Below are 17,537 nucleotides of genomic sequence, written 5' to 3'. Positions count from 1 at the left end.
TGTTTCAAAATAAGTCAGAACTCACCAGCGTACATAAAATACAGTAGAATTCTGTCTCCTGAAATCACTCAAATTATTTCTAGCTTTACTTGTCTTCAGTTACAAAGCCTCTCATCTCTCTCATTCAGAACTAGAAGCATGTCCAAAAAACACCTGCCGACAAAAATATATTTCTCTGACTTACACTTTGTGTGTGAAATGTAAAGTGTACATGTAAATGTAAAGTCTGCTTCACCTTAATCTTTCATTAGGGCAACCCCTCCTAAAAATAAAGAAAAGGAGGAAAACTGGTGTGTTGCTTTTGATAGAACACACCTGGATTTTATATCCTGGCAGATGTATGAATTCAGGCAGTTCTTGTGATATCCTCTAATGGAAGAGAGAATTCCAGTCCTCATGCTTTCCAAAGATAGTTTATAAAAATACTACACAAATAACAAGCAAGTAATGCTTTTAATGCATCAGTCAAGTCCTGGCATGTGAAGTCTGGGCAAACAACTTCTGTCAGAATAAAGAGGAATAATGCCCTAAGTGAATGGAAGCTGTAATTTGCAAAGCCACAGAAGAGCAAGAATTCTTCACTGACATAACCGAGAGAGATGGAAATAAACCTTTCCCTGGTTTACAAAAGGGCAATGATTCTCTATGCAGAAGCAATACACAGATTAAGGAATGCACACTGTCAATAAGAAGTGTTAACCCTCAGAACCTGCTTATATTGGATTCTACTATATGTTTTGTGACCTTACCAGTTTGTCCCTCAATTACAGACATCCTGCAGATCAACAAAGCTGCGGCAACTCCTTCCATTACCATGGGAACCTGAGTATTTTGAGATGCTGCTTTTTCTACTGTCTGGATCAGCATTGGCAGCAAGTCCATTCCCTGTAATAACGTGTCACCTGAGGAGACAGAAGGAGGCAAGTTACAAAACAACATGGCCCTTCACACCACAAGGATATCGATGGTTCTTCTGTTGTCATGAGACAAGGAACCAGACACATACTGAGAAGCCTCTGAATCTCCCAGACTATTTGCCAATCACTACATCACTACTATGATTAAATTTTAACTGTGAAGATTATAATCACTTCAGTCCTTTCATCACAGATAAACCAGCCCGGTTTTAATACAGGTTTCTGTTCATGGGATGAAAAAGAAAATGCTAGTTCAGTTACATTAAAGGAATTGGTTCACATCACAGACTATGACTGTCTAGACTATGCTTCCCTAAGAGAGGTAAATTCCTGGCAAGCCATGACCATCTGTTCCACTTGAAACATTCAAAAGTCAAGGAATCCCACTGATCTGCAACCTTCACTTCCACCAGAAACTGAGCTAGGTATTCCTGGTATTTCCAGAAGCAACTTCTCACACACAATACTGAAAAGGGAAACAAAAAAACCTTGTGGTTTTTTATGTTAAGCATTCGCAGGTAGAGTTTTAACTGTAAATTCTTAAGACTTAGAACCTCTATTTTCTTTATGTCCCAGTTGGATGCTTCATTGGGTGGGTCAAAGCAATGGTAGTCAGCGTTCCAGTGGTGAGTAAATTATTTTGGAATATGAGTATCTTGAGCCTTGGTCACTTGAACAGCTGCACACATCACACACAAGTAATCCCCCTTGCCCATAGCAAGCATGAGTAAATTTCAGGTTTGCCATATTGATGTCTCAGAAAGGACCTCCACCCTGTGATATCTAAGTAGTCTTTAGAGTGTTTTTTTCAGCCCTATGATAGCATAGAAATTCCTGGTAGCTACAACAGAAAAATGTAGAATTACATTTTCACTCATATCCATATGGAGAAGTGATGGCTAATCCATTGACCCCATACAATGCACTGAGTTATCGATCTCTTAAGCAACCGTATACCATCTTTTTGATTCACACTGCATCAACAAGAAAGTGAGATCTTACATACAGGCATCAGACTTATAACCTATTGACCTGTGGATGAAACGCTGAAGTCAAAGGGGATAGGACCAACAGACGCAAATCTCAAAAGGATCACCAAAAGTTTAAAATTTCTGAAGATCTTAATTTCAAACACAGTAATTTTTTTTTTTTTTTAAAGCTTCTGAGATCCAAAGCCACAGACCAGGATCCCAGCATGCTGGCTGCTATGTAAAACAAAAGCATAGTCCCTGAGCTAAAAACCTTATCATTTAAGTCTAAGACAAAAATAAAGCAGTCAAAAATTACTTTGGAGGTATATGAAAAGACAGCATGATGGGCAGTCGCGCTAGTTATACAAGGAGACAAACCATCTTTGTATGCCTGAAGGGAAAAGAGAGTTTAAGGAGAAATACAAAGGAGGTTAATGAAGGGATACTGCCTTACAAAAAATCTTTCTTAATCCACGCAGCTATCTACTTCTATCAGGAAGTATAAAAGTTGATTTCTCTTAAGCCACACAGTCAAAAGAGTTATTAATAGCTGCACAGTTTTACCTTTGAAAGAGGCTAGCATGCACTGCAGGTAGGCATGTCTCACAGCTGAAGTAGATGTTTTAAGGCTGAAGGCTTTCTTTAGCCATTCTACCAGCTTCTTAGGAACTTCTGTGGTGAACCGAACACACCAAAGAGCCAGCACAGAGACTGCATGAACCAACGTGCCTTCATGGACTAGGAAGTAACACAGAGCTCATGTCAGTACAGAAATTGCAGAAAACACAGGAACATAAAACAGAAAGCAGGTAACATCAGGAGGAGGCAGGACAAGAATGCACATGCTTCTAAGAGACACAGCACTGTGTCTGTGGGGCTGCTCATCAAAACAGGGCAACGGATTTTATAACACAACAGGCGAGAATCCAGATTTATCCTGAATAACAAGTCATATGAAAATCCTGCTCAAGACGAAAGCAGCTTAGCAAACCCAGAACAAAGGAAAGAGGGCTCACCTTCTTGTTGCAGGAAAGGGATGAAAAGCTCAGCCACAGTTCCAGTCAGGGCTTGGCTAGAGGATCCAGAAACCACATGGTGACTAAGGCTGCCAATCCCTAAAAGGACATAATTCTCTCATTAGTTCCCAAACTACCAGCACTTGCTGCAAAATCTAAACACAATCAAGAATGACCCTTCATGTTTCAATCCTTGCACAGACATCTCTCTCTCTTGTCACTACATCTGGATGTCACATCCACTGTGCCTCAACACTGCAGGACCTCTGCCTTCATTTTTACCCACAATACAGTCATATTCCTACCAGCCAATTATTCACTTTGAAGAGAAAGTCAAGAACTGGCACGTGGTGCTATCCAGCACATTCTATGACATTAACCACAGCCAGTTCAGAATGACAGGCAGGGAATCCTAAGTACAGATCCTTCTCATTCAGCCTCCTGCTGAATTTCCTCCACCAAAGCAGCAGCTTTCTTCCAGGATCCTCACCTGAAAGGACACTCATCTTCTGAGCAACAACTGTCAGCTTCCCTTCTGAGCCTGCCAAGAAGAAACAAATGGCTGACTTAGAGACAACACCTATGTGCTACAACAAGAATCTTCTCTAGAAGTACAAAAGCTTGCCCCGTTACCGCTGATCCAGGTTGAGTCATCCCTACCATACAGGGAGCTAAAGACAATAGAAGATACAATACACAGAACTCCTTGAAGGTGGCAAACCTTTATTCATCTCCACTGCTTATTCTACAATTTACTCACCCCCTAAGATGGCAAAAAGGTGTCTGCCCAGCGACTCCACAGCTGAAGGATCACTACATTGTCGAGCTAAGTTCTTTAATGCCACAACTGCTTCATCCATCAGCTGCACACTGTTGGATTTCAGATGACCTAGAAAATAATGCACAAGCTAAGAGCTCCTTACAACAAACTGCGTAAAATCATCACATGAACTGTTACAGTGTCATCCTCCCACCCACACAGAACAACCTCTTCACCAGCAACCACACTGTTAGAGGTACTGCCAGAAAGTTGGAAGAAAGCTTTATTCTGAATTCATCCTTCCCACAGAAGTTAGAGTACTTACTGGCCAGTCCTTTCACAATGTCTAGAGCATACTGGCTAAGATCCAGGTTCACAGATACAAGCAAGCAGGAGATTGCTGAAGACAGAAGAGATAACGGCATATTATATTTTGTTAAGTAACTGGTTTTAGCGTTTTAATACACCCTTCCCCACAGTTCACATCAAGAGCAGACAGGGTCAGTAGGGACTAGGAAGAAAAAACACTGAAATTGATTCTCAATGAACAGATTAACTCAGGATTATTCTTAGCACTCAGCTGTGAAATTCTGTCCTCAGTGCAAAGAGTAGCTATCACATACCCAGACACTTGGGACCACACCACAAATGTTGCTTCTCCAGATCCAACCCTTAGATGCCAGACAACCCTACAGCCTGCGCTCAGAGGACCAAAAGCATAGTCCAGAGAGACACACTCCCCTGACAACTCCAGAACTCTAAGGAACAGACAGAGCAATACAGAGAGATGGCAGACTCACTTTCAATTACGTTCTCAGGGCTCCGTAGCAGGGATTTCTGCAGAGTTGGCAAAACTAAGTCCTTGAATTCAGCGTGAGACATGTACCGAAGAAGTGGGGAACAGCTGTCCTGCAAAGGGAACAAAGTGCTCAGCACAGCAGTGGACATTGCCCGTAGGACAAAAGCACAAACAGCCTTGTAACAGGATGTCTCACCAGCACGTGCTTCTGAGGCTTTGTCTTGCTCATAAGGATGGTCTTCAAGTAGAAATCCAGAAGGGCACTCTGAACAAGCAGAGCAAAATTACAAAATTTTTTACCAAATTACAGCCACACCACAATCTATACACAGCTCCCCACACACCATCAAGAAGCCAGGCTTGCCAGCCCACCTCATTCTCCTCCGGAAGGCAGCCCTATCCACTAAGCAGAAGCTTTGCTTCCATCCTCACATAAGACAGTCAAGCAGAGATCAGTGCTCGCTGCTCTACCCTTCAGCCCAACATTCAAAGTGCACTGAGAGCTAAATGCTGCCTTCCATTCCTACAACAGGGGAGAAGGCAGAAAGCTGTAGTGTTGGCCACCAGTCACAGTAAAAAAAGCCACATATCTGGCATCTCTTCTATAAATCTATCCCAGCTGCTTTAGTCAGAAGTGCGTTACTACTGAATTGACAGATAATGAAATCAGGGGCAGATGCAAAGTATTAACCTCACTGAGACATCTGTCCCCCGCTCTGCCCCATGATTAAGAGCGATACTACACATTGCCAAAAAAAAGCAGTATGGCAGATTTACCTTGTGACGTTTAATAATATCAATCTCTTTCTGGGCTGTGCAAAACTGCACGACGAGTCCGAGCATTGCAGCGTAACTCTGGTTTGGTTCAAGACCAAGAATGACAGATAGGTACTGATCCACCAGATCTTGGTTCTGAAAAGAAAAAGAGCAAGGCACATTAATACAACAAAACCTAGAACAGCTATCAAATATGGTCACATAAGGTATACATCACCTCTTTCCACAGCCTGTTCAATTTCTTGACAGCCCCATCCACTGCCTGCTTATGAGAACCTCCCAGGACTTCCAAAAGGAGCAAACACTGAACCTCCACCTGCCAAGGGAAACAGCCGAGCAAACCTTCATGCATTTGCTTCTCAGAGACCTCAGATCAAACAAGACATGTCAGATGCCAGTGATTAGCTGAATCTGCTTAGGAAAATGTCCTTAGGTCATGGAAGTTCTTCCAACAAGCTGCCATTGCTTTCATCCCACATGCACCACTTTGCAGAACCACGCATAACAGTTTTGAAAACTCCGACTTTGACAACAGCAATTTATATCAGATTATATCTCTTCTTAAAATGTGTTCCAACTATATTCCAAGGTGCTATGAGCATGGCCGCAGATTCAGGTTGTTAAAGTAGGTGAAAAGAAAGCAAAAAGCTACTTGACCCTATACGACAGAATATCACACGCAATGACTTCAAGGGAGGCACAGGGAATTCATGCCACGATGCAGACTGCACCTTGGAGGCACCACTAGCCCACCTAGCCTAGAAACACTGGTATAAACCATAGTATACACAGCAAGGCTCCCCCACTCTCATGCTCTATACACCTCCTACTTCCTCCAGCAGAATAGGAGAGATCAAAATACACCAGAAAGCAAAAAAGATTGTCGTGTAAACCTGGATTTTAACATGACATTATCAGTTACGTTCAGAATTATTTGCAATGTTTCAGCAACTTAAAAGACGTTAGAAATATTTAAGTCCTTATCTCCAAAGGGATATCTCTGCAAACCAAGAAGAACCTACCAGTTTTTTCCATGTTTCTCCCTGTCTCTTTTCAGGTGTTGGAAAGACTGTGCGTACAAGCAGGCATGTCCAGGAGAGTGCCAGCAGAGCTGCAGATCCACTGCTCTTACTGTTGTACAAACAGGAGAAGGAGGTAAATCTACAGCTCCCAGTATATAACTTACACCTACCAGTCCATAATAGACTCATCTTTGCCAAAGTCAGAACACCACCTTATAAGCGAGGCAATTTCATCACAGAAAAATACAGCTAAAGTCTTAGCTTTTAAAACAAATAATTAGTCCTCAGAAGCTATGTGTTTCAGCTCCTGTTTAACACTCACAACTTCCAAATGGCGCAAAAGAGGCTAAATCTCACCTGCTGGGAACAAAAAACCTTAGCAGAAGAAAGACCATTTCTGGATCTTCCCAGTGGCATTACAGAAACAAGAGTTAAATACTTTGCCAACTGACAGTGTGCAAAAAGTGACTCAAGTTTTCTCATGTGCTGCTCATCTTTACTGTCAGAGCTTCCCAGCGTTAGACTGCCAAATTGTTTCTCAGCTTACATTCCCTCCTGGCACATTACCCAGTTCTGGTTTCTGCTAACTCCCACCTCCTCCCTCCACTTCAGGTAATGGATCCCACCTTGCAGCTCCCTGAGGATCCTCACCCCATTTTGATCTTTGCCTCAAAGTGAAAGAACACAGAAAGTGTCCTTGAGCACAAGGCCAGCCACTGTGACTGAAGGGTGAATATCATATCACTGCAAGTCTTTAAATCAAGATCAGGTATTTTTCTAAAAGCTACACTTCTATTCAGCCATGGAGGCGTTGCAGGATGGCAGTCTGTGGCCAAAAGTAGCAACCAAAGAATTATTCTGTACACAAGAGCAACCACCAGCAACTCAGAACTGCTTCCCCACCAAGGAACTCAGCCAGCACCTGGGAACTCCAGCCTTGCCGCCGACCCCTGAAGACTGAAGTGACTGCAGAAGGTTTTTTGCTGTTGCATCTGGCTGGGATTCTGCGAGCTGCTGAAGTGCCAGCTGCAGGGCTCTGCGGGATGCTGCATCACTAGAATGAAAAATGTATCTCTGTGAGCATTATAAATCCTGCCAACATTACACACATTACTACACTTGCACCACACAAAGGACTCTGCTTCCTCATTTCAGCAGTCGAGCTAACAGTTATTTTATCTTTGCAGTTCCAAGAAGTGGAGAAGTTTCTGGCAGAAAGTCCCACTCCCTTCCTTAGCCGGCGGTAGTTATGTTGAGGCTCTTTGGCAGGTTGCAGAAGAAAACACAGGTTCTGAACAGCTTCCCTACAACTGTGTGAACCTCATGAGGTTCAACAAGGCCAAGTGCAGGGTCCTGCACCTGGGTCAGGGCAACCCCTGGTATGAGTACAGGTTGGGGGATGAAGGGATGGAGAGCAGCCCTGCCGAGAAGGACTTGGGGGTACTGGTGGATGAAAAGCTGGACAGGAGCCGGCAATGTGCACTCGCAGCCCAGAAAAGGCCAACTGTGTCCTGGGCTGCAACCAAAGCCGCATGGCCAGCAGGGCGAGGGAGGGGATGCTGCCCCTCTGCTCTGGGGAGACCCCCCTGTAAGTGCTGCGTCCAGCTCTGGAGCCCTCGGCACAGGAGAGACATTGGACCTGCTAGAGGGGGCCAGAGGAGGCCCCAGCAATGCTCAGGGGGCTGGAACAGCTCTGCTGAGAGGACAGGCTGGGAGAGCTGGGGGGGCTTAGCCTGGAGAAGGGAAGGCTCCAGGAAGACCTTATTGCAGCCTGACAGTGCTTAAAGGGGGCTTATAAAGAAAGATGGGAACAGACTTTTTAGCAGGGCCTGTTGCGATAGAACAAGGGGTAACAGTTTTAAACTGAAAGACTGCAGATTCAGACTAGATATAAGGAAGAAATTTCTCACAATGAGGGTGCTGAAACACTGGCACAGGTTGCCCAGAGAGATGGTAGATGCCCCATCCCCAGAAACATTCCAGGTCAGGTTGGACAAGGCTCTGAGCAACCTGGTTTAGTTGAAGGCATCTGGGCTCACTGCAGAGGGGTTGGACCAGAGGATCTTTAAAGGTCCATGCCAACCCAAAGATTCTATGACCAGGCCATGATTTAATCTAATCTAAAAGTGTCTAGAAGATGTCTAAAAGACACCTTAGTCTTGCGTCACAAGGACACAGGCATTCATCCTTGCAAACTGAACCACAGAATGAAAGCTTTAACTTCAAAATTAAAGCTGAAACACAAGTTAAGTGTTGTAAAACTTCTTAATGTCAAACCTAACTTAAAAGCTAACTACTAGATGGCATCTTTCAGTGTCATACACATCTATGTGACACTGCGTGCTAACATACCCAGATGCTCCATACCAGTTTAACTAATAAATACATAAATACTAGTAATATATTAAATAATACAGCCTTTCCACATCAATTTACTCACCGGTATCGATGCAGAGTAAGGCAGAAGAGTTTGCAAAGGCCTTTCACTGCACCTTCTGGAAGATCTGTTAACAGAATGTATTTCAAAATATTTCTTTGTTAAATCAATGAGCTCTTCATCTTTAACACAAACATGATTCACTTCACAACTGAACTCAGGGAACTGCTCACATCTATGAAACTGTTTGCAAGGATCATAGTAAAAATTCTCTCTTTTTATACATATTGTGCATATTTTTAAGAATAATGGCAAAATTGGAACACGTGCTATTCCACAATCATCTTCAGCCAATGAAAGAAATAAAAAAGATTCTTAAAAATTTGTTTCAACTGTTTTACTAAGACTATGTAAAATCTTCCATACCCTCCCTCTCTCCACATACACATATACACAGATATGTGTGGTGTTTGTGTGTATAAATATTCCATGAATCATTACAAAACCAAGCTAAGAGTCAGGAGAGAAACAGGCAACTGATACACTAATGAAAAACTAATACACATGATGCTACAACTACTAACTGGAAAAAGTACGCATGCTAGTAACCAGAGTTCTGTTACCTACAAAACCCACGCTTAGAATTAGCGCTGTGAGAAAACACAGACTCCAAACACTACCGGCCCCCTCCCGCAAGAAACTACCCCTCAAGTTTCACATAGCCTTTGAAACAAAACATTTTAACATTCTTCTCCACCCTGGTGATCAAAACAGTGCCCCAAAGCTTTTACCTTTCCCAGAAATGCATTTTCCCAGCTCACTGAGGATGTCTCTCCGTTCCTTCACACTGGCTGTGGTTACTTTTACCGCAAACCGCTTCAGTGTATCAGAAATCTAAAACCACACACAGAGGAAAAAAACTTCAGACTACCTTCGATATCAACACATGGAAGACAAAAACAGAGCAAGCAAAATATGTCATCTGCCACCACACAACCTCTTAGTGACCAAATGTGAGCTCCCACAATCTTATCTGCAGGGGAAAGGGTCACTGTACATCTACATGACGGAACTCAGAAACCTCCCCCTTTGGCTGAAGGACAACTGCTTTCTGTTTGTTAACCCGTGTCCCTGTCACGGCACTCACACTCTGTAAGATACATTTACTCCTCTAGAAGTAGGACAGAGTGAGAGGTGAGATCAATAGCCTAGAGTACAGGACCCTTAAAAGCACCAAAAAAAATGCACTTCAAGAATGCAAAAGTGCTTTTCGGTGCACGTTATCTCCTAAAGCCCATGCACCCCCTCGAAGGGGACTTCTAACTGCAGACGACCCAGGGCTGTCTGTAACTGCCCGTCCTGAAAAACTGATCTGTGCTTTCAGGCTGTCAATAGCTGGGACATTCTGTACTCAGGCCCAGCAGAAGAATGAACTGCTTGCATTTACTCTTTTCCAGAATTAACACGCATGTCGCAGGGATTTTGTAAATTGGATTTGCCAGATTACAAAGGACTGCACCTTGCTATCACACTCCTTTCCATGCGCTACCAGTAGCACTGAAGGTTACCCAAGCCAAACAAAAAAAAATCACATCACACAACTGAATGGTTTTCTTCATGCCTGCACTACTGTGTGCCTGGACTTGCCAGTGGGAAGGGATCAAGACCACTCACTGAGTTTAACTCCTGTAAATTGTTTCAGTTTTCAAGTGGTATCGAGAAGGTGAGATAAACTTTTTTCTAGTCTTTCCAGACAGTGTAAGTTCTCAGTGACCTGCTCCTTGAACTATTGAAACCATTTCCATTAACTTCCAAGTTTAACAAGACATGCAAGACAAAAGACTTTGTGTGGGCCAAATAGGACTCAGCCAGGTCTATGCTCACAGGTTTTCTGCATTTACATAAACCAAAACACAGCTCTCCAGGAAAGGCTTTTAAAATTAATCTCTTAAACCAAGCAACTTTCTATCTTAGTAATAATCATCATCACCTTCAGGAAGAGCAGCAAATAAACATGCCTTTATCAAAACTATTCCTTCCCTCTTCACGCAAAACTCCACCAGTTTTGCCACAAAAAGTCTTTTTATAAGCACAGGAAACCTGGCAATTGAGAAATGTCAATTGCCTCCATTCTTCTCAAGAGCTGCTTTCAGTGAAGCTTTTTTGCCGACACGCAGGAAGGGTAATCCTGCACAGCCGCTACCTGGGATTTAGAGAGGCTGTCCACATCTCCCCGACCCTGTGACTATCTCACACCCTGAGCTCTCCTTAAAAGCTGGCTGAAAGCAGGGCTGAACCTCTCACGGTAAGGTACAGGTCAACCTGCTGAGGATGGCAATGTCGTTAGCATCTGAACTGACAGAACAAGCCCCCATTAAAAAGCTCGTCTTCTTTCAAACCTTTCAATTACATGAGTCCATCATATGCAAACTCAAACCAAGCTGCACTGACTCACACTGCTTAATCATAATCAGGGAGATGTACAGACATGAAAAACAGTCTAGAAATTAAAAATATAAATCATGTATAACACTACAGAACTTCCCATGCAGCTTAATGACTTAATACAAACAGCACAAACCACAACCACCCAGTCCCCACAGAAGAGCCACTGGGACAGGCTTCATCCATTTGCTTTTTCTTCTGATTAGGATCTATATATATGTTGTGTTGCAAAGTTAGTTAGCAAGCAACGCTACTGCAAACACAGAGAGAACAAACGCAGTATTTGTACTAGTAAGGGCCTGATCCCGAGAAGGCCGGGATTTGCCGTAGGAACCTCCCAACCTAATGCACTAAGCCGGAGAAAAAGCCCACCAGGGTGCAACAGCCGAGCCCCGGCAGCCCAGGCACTCGGGAGCGGCTACAGCCCGGCAGGCCCCTCTCCCTTTCTGAACGGGACCCCGGGACACCCGGCAGCCGCGGACAGGGCGGAGGCTGCCGCGGGCCCGCTGAGGCGCCGCGAGCCCGCCGAGCCCGGCGCAGGGCCGGCAGCCGCACACGAGACGCAGCCAGGAGGGACGCAGCTTGTGCCCCGTCGTTTATCGGGAACTCACTTCGGGAGCGGGCAGGATCCTCCCGAGCGCGGCAGCCGCCATCCCTCGCCCCGCTCCAGGCCGCAGCCGCCCCCGGCAGCCGCTCAGCGAGCGGCGACTCAGCCCGGGGTCCCCGGCCGCCTCCGCGCTGGAAAGAGGCCGGCAGAGGGGCGCCCCTTCCCTTTCCCCGCGGGCCGAGGCTCGGCGCCGGTGCGGCCTCCCTGCGGGCGGCTCCAGCGCGCAGCGCCGGCGCGGCCTTCCCGCCCCGGGACGCGCCCGGACCGGCTGCCACGTCCTCGTCCGGCCGCGGGCACCAAGCCGGGCCCCGCAGACGAGCCGAGAAAGCGCAGCGGAGCGGGAGGAGGCGCAGCCCCGGGCGGACACCCACGCCCCACCTCACCGCCGTCACCGGGCCACGTCCGCCGCGGACCTGTCCCGCACTCACCTGCGTGTCGGCCGCCATGGCGCAGCCTGCGACACCGGAAGCAGTAGCGGCTTCCGGTGCAGGCCTCGCGCGGAGCCGGCCGGGGCGGGTCCGTCTCCATGGCGACGGCGCTGCGGCCCGGCCCGGCCCGGCCCGCGGAGCCCCGGGCTCCCGCAGGGGCGAAGCCAGCCCGGAGCGCAGGGCAAAGGCCCCACCGCCCAGACAAGCTGCGGGCGAGGCCTCTGCTCAGCCCTGGCTGCAGCGGCCACCCATCAGGGAGGGCTGCGGTGCCGGCGGTGCAGAGCAGCGGGCCCCGAGGAACAAGCGCTCCTCTGCAGCACATGGGAGCCCCTCTGGTTACACTTTCCCCAAGACCCCAGTGATCTGGAGACTACACCATCGATGCGGGCACATGTGAAGGTGTAAAATAGCTTTTTATTTCTCCCATTGGACCAATTCTGACATAAATACAGACAGTGGCTGCTGTTAGTCAAAGAGTCCGAATCCCATGTCCTCATCAGACTCTTCTGATTCCTCCTTCGCTGCCTCTTTTGCTGGAGCAGCAGCGGCGGCAGCAGCAGGTGCAGCCGCTTCAGCTACCACAGGGATGGCTGCCACAAAGGCAGAGGGGTCTGCCAGGAAGGCCTTCACCTGTAAAAGGAGGGGAAAATAAGGTAAACTCAAAGGAAACGAAGTATTACGAAGGATTGAACCTTTGCAATCGTTAAGGCAACACTGGCAGCTTGGTAGAAGCCAAAGAGTTGCACTTATCACTGCCATAAATGAAGATTCGAAAGACATTTCAGCTACACTCAAGTGTAACAGCCCCGGGGGGGGAAGGAATGCCAAGTAATTCAGCTTTCTCCTGCCACTGGTACACAACATATGAAAGCAGATACCCCTTTTCAGGCCAGGTCTCTCGCACACAGGTGGGCCTGAGTCCTTTCAAACGAAGTGACACGCAAGGTGTTTCTGTCAAAGTGCCCAGCTGCATTTTTAACAGCAGATAGGACTCAGCCATTACCTTTTCGGCCAGCGGGAAGGTGTAGTCGGTCTCCACCGCCACAGCGAGGACCCGCTTGTACCCATTAACAATGGAGTGGGGCACAGAAGCAATGGTCGGGTACCCAATTTGCAGACAGACGCTGGCAACATTACGAACACCCTGTGAGAAGAGAGACTCATGTTTCTGTGCTCTGAGAGATAACGACTAGAAACCAACCACGGCAGGTGACAACACATTCCTATACTGCCAATGTAACGAGGGACAGCGTGCAATGAACGCAAGTACCGCAGCTCCAGTGAAGTTAGTCAAGGAAACACTTTCTGAAGTAGCGTCAGATGAAAAAGCCTACAGAAGGTACTCCCTGACAGACTGTTTCTTCAGGGCACTGAGGAGAGCTCCTGGCTCTGCAGGACCCCACAGAAAATACCGGAGATGACACTTCTGTGTCATTCTGGGGCAGTGCTGGCTGCCACAGCAGTTAGGCAGAAGAGGTGGAACGTAATGGATAGGGGTTGTTGCACTCACCTCCAGGAAGCGCTTGTGCAAGGTCTCCTCGGTGATGTCCAGCACTTCAGGATTGTAAATGCTGCCATTGTCAAAGACCTGCTGGATCACCAACCCAAAAGAGAAGGGGGAGATGTTCAGCATGTTCAGCAGGGTGGCTTCACTGGCACCCACTTTGTCTCCAGTCTTGATGAGCTGCACATCACTCTGAAGAAATAAGGGGAAAAGTAGTGAATACGCAGAAACAAACTCAGGCATGTCAATCCAACCGGACACAAACACACATTTCCAATGGCAAGAGATGGAAGCAAAGGAACAAACGAGCACAATAAAAATGGGCTCTAAGTTCAGCTCCGCAAGTTGAGAAATCCCTAGACCATGCAAGAAGGTACATCTCAGCTAGGAGAAAGACAAAGCCCTTCCTGCATTACCTACAGGTAGCTCACCTGCAAGTTCCTCCAGTAGAGCTTAACCACGCAGCTAAGATCTGATGGAGAACTTAAATCCCCCCCACGCTGCATACCAGAGCCAAGCCAGACATCCTCCTTCAAGTTCCCAAAGTGCTGCACAGTCAGACTGCTGATGCAAGATTTCAGCACTAATGGGAGTTTTGACCTTCGCAGCTCCATCAATAGCCACAGTCAGGACCCTCCAGTCAAGGAAGAACTTCAACAACAGCAGCACACTGCTCACTAACCAGAATTTCAATGGTCCCTCTGGAAATCTTTGTGGTGATGCCCAAGGCCTGGAAAAAGGAGGTCTTCTCAGGTCCAAGACCAGTGTTCTGGGCCGGCACAGTCACATCACAAGGAGCAATAGCACCGGCACGGGCAGCCGCTGGCACCTGAAGGGAAAAAGAGAAGCTGAAAGAATTCTCACCTCAGATGGGATGGCAACAACTCCCTCCTGAAGCATCCCTCCAGGATGGACATCACCCAGGCACACACAAGCAAGACAGAAGTTGAACTTGAACAGTTTGTCCAAGGCTGCAGGGGCCTAGCTCCCAATCCTTGAAGACTCCTAATAATCAGGTATTCCCCATGCATTTTCAGTTTTATTTTTAATTCAGCATCTGCCAGCCCAGAGACACGGTGAGGGCTGATCTCCCCTACCTTGTTAGCCAGCAGCATGTCACGGATCTCAGTCAGATCCTCCTTGGTGAAGACAAAGCCCACATTCCCACGGATGTGAGGCAGCAGCCTGAAGGAAAGATGACAGCCTTCAGTTCTACTTCTCAGACAACATCTCCTCCTCCCAGACAGAGGATCCAGGAGTACATTCAGACAGTGTTACCCACTTTTCTAAGGCAGGGTTATTCTCCAGATGACCACGAATAGCTTTGCGCATCATCGTATTCTTCCCCATCAGCACAACGGCCTTCCCACGCAGAGACATACGGATTTGCTGCATCTGCTTGGATCCCACATTGTCTGCTCCCACAATGAAACATTTTGGGTAATCATCCAGGAGTTGCTATAGTGAGAAAAACACTAACTACACAAAGAAACAGGGACCAGTGCACAGAGCAGCATTAAAATCTCAACATGTTAAAATGCCGGGGGGGGGGTGGGGGGAAGGGAACTGCAGAAGTTTGAGAGTGCTCAACTCAAAGTGACACTGGGTGCACCACAAGGCTGCACCTCTCACTCAGCTATCTAGTTATAACCCTAAACAAATTATCTCTGTAACTGCCACAGCAATTCTCACAGGAGCCTTAAAGAGGTCTGATCTAGGCTACCTTACTCTCCTCCTATTACCACATAATCGCTCCTTAAACAGATGCGCTCTGGCACCCCATCGTTTTTTTTAAAACGACGCCCCGCAGACACCCCAGCCCGATTCCCGCTGGCCCGAGCAGCGCCAGGACCACTCCCTCCGGGCCGGGCCCGCCCCCAGCCCAGATGGCGGCAGCGCCCCACGAGGGCCGGGCCGTCTGGCCAGGCCTCAGCCCTTCGGGGCCGCGCCGACACTCACGATAATTTTCATGAAATAGTTGGACTTCCACGTAGCCCTGTCTTCCCTGGGCATCGCGGCGGTGCTCCAAGGATCGCCCGGTGGGTTTAAAGACGAGCTGTGACCTGACAGGGAGAAAGGCGGCTCAGGCGGCTCCGCACCCTTCCCTTCCCACGCCTCCTGCCCGCCCCACAGCCCAGCCACGGCCCAGGACCCCGGGTATGGTCGCGGCCCGCCACAGCCCAGCCCCACGAGAGCCGCCGCGCCGCGCACCCACCTCCCCCAGGGCTCCGGGAAAGAAAGGCCGGAGGGCGGGCCCACCTCCTTTTATACCGCGGCTCATACCCAATCGCAGCGTGAAACGGATGTACCTCATCTCATCCCACTGGCTGCCCGCCGCATGTCAATCAGGGCGGGACGTCGTTCTCATTGAGCAGCGTGCCTGTGGCTTACATCCCCGGCGGCGGAAGGCGCGGGCGGCGCAGGAAACGGCGCGGCGGCGGAAGGCGCGGCTCGGACCGGGCCGCCCCCTGGCGGCCGGAGGAGCGCGCTGCCGCCCCTCGGAGCACCCCCCACCCCCGCAGCCCGCCAGCAGGGTAACCCGCTTTGTTTCTGCTTTCTCACAAGCGTAGGGACTAGAAACAAGCGCCAGCACACACTTAGAATAATCGTAAAAATTTTATTAGCGTAACTGCAAGAATTTTAAATGGAAAAAGGAAAGCGGAGTTAGAAGTTTACAAGGGGGCGGGGGGGATATCAAATAACTGTCAACCCAGCGGAGCATCCCCCAGCCCAGCCCCGACGTGGTGTGAAAGACCTTCCCCAAGGGCAGCACTTGGTCCGGGGGGACTGCACACAGGGCTGAGGCCTTCAAAGACAAAACCTCCCAGGAGCAGCCTGCACCTGGGGACGTGCCACAGCACCCGTGCCTCCTCCAATACCATCCCCAGCCCTCACACGCCACCCTCCCAGGCTGCTCAGGCAGTGCCGTGGCTGTACTACCCTAAAACTGCATCTGAAATCAAATAACAGGCATTTTGGACATCCACAGTGGCAGCAGCCACCAAAAGTCATTATTTGGCAGAGTAGCATCCGTGTAGCATCCCAGCATGTCAGAAACCAGATAAATCCAGGACGCACTCAACATCTTGCTCAGGAGGTAAGTGTTTAACAATCTCCGTTAAGCACTACCGACAGACAAGCCTCCCCTTCAGTGCTGTGCACCACCAGCACCCCTCCGCAGTACCCTACACCCAGGGTTTTCCACGCGTGCCAGAAGCATCACTTACACAAGCCTCAACTAGCAGTGAGGTAGGTTAAAGATTCCCCAGACAGGGAAACTGAGGCACACGGTTACACAGTTTGCAGGTGTCACACAATGAGCAGTAGTGCCAGAAGCATCTTCTTGTCCCACTGCAGCACTTCTGCCACTACAGCTTTTTGTCCTCTTGGCGAGGCCAAATTGATTTCAAAGGTGAAGAGACCAATGCGTAAGGGTTCTTGCCTCATGAACTCTCCAGGAGCTGCACTTAGCCCAGCTGACACAGCTTTAGCTCTAGTGCTTCTACAGCTCCCTTCGGTCTCACAACCGCAAATGGAGGTTCATTTGTATGGGAAACCAGTGAAAAACAGTTTCAGTGTCCCAAGCAGGGCAGCGAAGCACCATGGCAAGGTTACACAGGACAGTAACCCGCAGATTCCTGCCTAAGGTCAGGCTGGTTTCTGACACAGTTGCCCCTGGACCCCTAACACACCTGCCAAGCTGAAAAGCACAGCCCAAATGGCCATATCGCTGTAGCACTCTGGAGAAGTAATTCCAAACACTACTTCCTGGGCTGCTTCTGCTGTTACCACAGAACACCACCAGGTATTTCAACGTAGTATTTCACCTTCCATAGCACCCTCCATCCAGAGACCTAAAAGCGCTTTAGCAAGTATGAACTAAGCCTCACAATAACCTCACAAATCCAGGCTAA

At 48.1% G+C, this 17,537-nt stretch overlaps 2 protein-coding genes across 2 annotated transcripts in view; both read right to left on the bottom strand.

Annotated features, from left to right (window-relative positions):
- Nucleotides 1–12,137, bottom strand: part of GCN1 (GCN1 activator of EIF2AK4) — a gene marked incomplete at both ends in the record, with an annotated part of 43,670 nt that extends 31,533 nt beyond the window's left edge. The window contains 15 exons of the mRNA XM_082007905.1: nucleotides 750–902; nucleotides 2,453–2,626; nucleotides 2,905–3,003; nucleotides 3,395–3,445; nucleotides 3,665–3,793; nucleotides 3,990–4,064; nucleotides 4,465–4,573; nucleotides 4,660–4,728; nucleotides 5,241–5,375; nucleotides 5,458–5,556; nucleotides 6,263–6,371; nucleotides 7,185–7,316; nucleotides 8,703–8,766; nucleotides 9,431–9,533; nucleotides 12,120–12,137. Coding sequence (XP_081864031.1) covers nucleotides 750–902; nucleotides 2,453–2,626; nucleotides 2,905–3,003; nucleotides 3,395–3,445; nucleotides 3,665–3,793; nucleotides 3,990–4,064; nucleotides 4,465–4,573; nucleotides 4,660–4,728; nucleotides 5,241–5,375; nucleotides 5,458–5,556; nucleotides 6,263–6,371; nucleotides 7,185–7,316; nucleotides 8,703–8,766; nucleotides 9,431–9,533; nucleotides 12,120–12,137 — 1,519 coding nt within the window. The remainder of the gene's footprint in view (nucleotides 1–749; nucleotides 903–2,452; nucleotides 2,627–2,904; nucleotides 3,004–3,394; nucleotides 3,446–3,664; nucleotides 3,794–3,989; nucleotides 4,065–4,464; nucleotides 4,574–4,659; nucleotides 4,729–5,240; nucleotides 5,376–5,457; nucleotides 5,557–6,262; nucleotides 6,372–7,184; nucleotides 7,317–8,702; nucleotides 8,767–9,430; nucleotides 9,534–12,119) is intronic.
- A 445-nt stretch (nucleotides 12,138–12,582) lies between these two features.
- RPLP0 (ribosomal protein lateral stalk subunit P0) lies at nucleotides 12,583–15,636 on the bottom strand (the record flags this gene model as incomplete). Its single annotated transcript, XM_082007606.1, has 7 exons — nucleotides 12,583–12,749; nucleotides 13,123–13,263; nucleotides 13,630–13,815; nucleotides 14,306–14,452; nucleotides 14,721–14,808; nucleotides 14,906–15,081; nucleotides 15,583–15,636. 7 exons carry the CDS (start codon nucleotides 15,634–15,636, stop codon nucleotides 12,585–12,587), a joined length of 957 nt encoding a protein of 318 aa, XP_081863732.1. The 3' UTR covers nucleotides 12,583–12,584.
- Between the last annotated feature and the right edge of the window lie 1,901 nt (nucleotides 15,637–17,537).

This window comes from Phaethon aethereus, assembly GCF_964289735.1.
Source record: "Phaethon aethereus genome assembly, chromosome: 17".
In the NCBI taxonomy this organism is placed as follows: domain Eukaryota; kingdom Metazoa; phylum Chordata; class Aves; order Phaethontiformes; family Phaethontidae; genus Phaethon; species Phaethon aethereus.
This window is presented reverse-complemented; position numbering and strand designations above follow the sequence as displayed.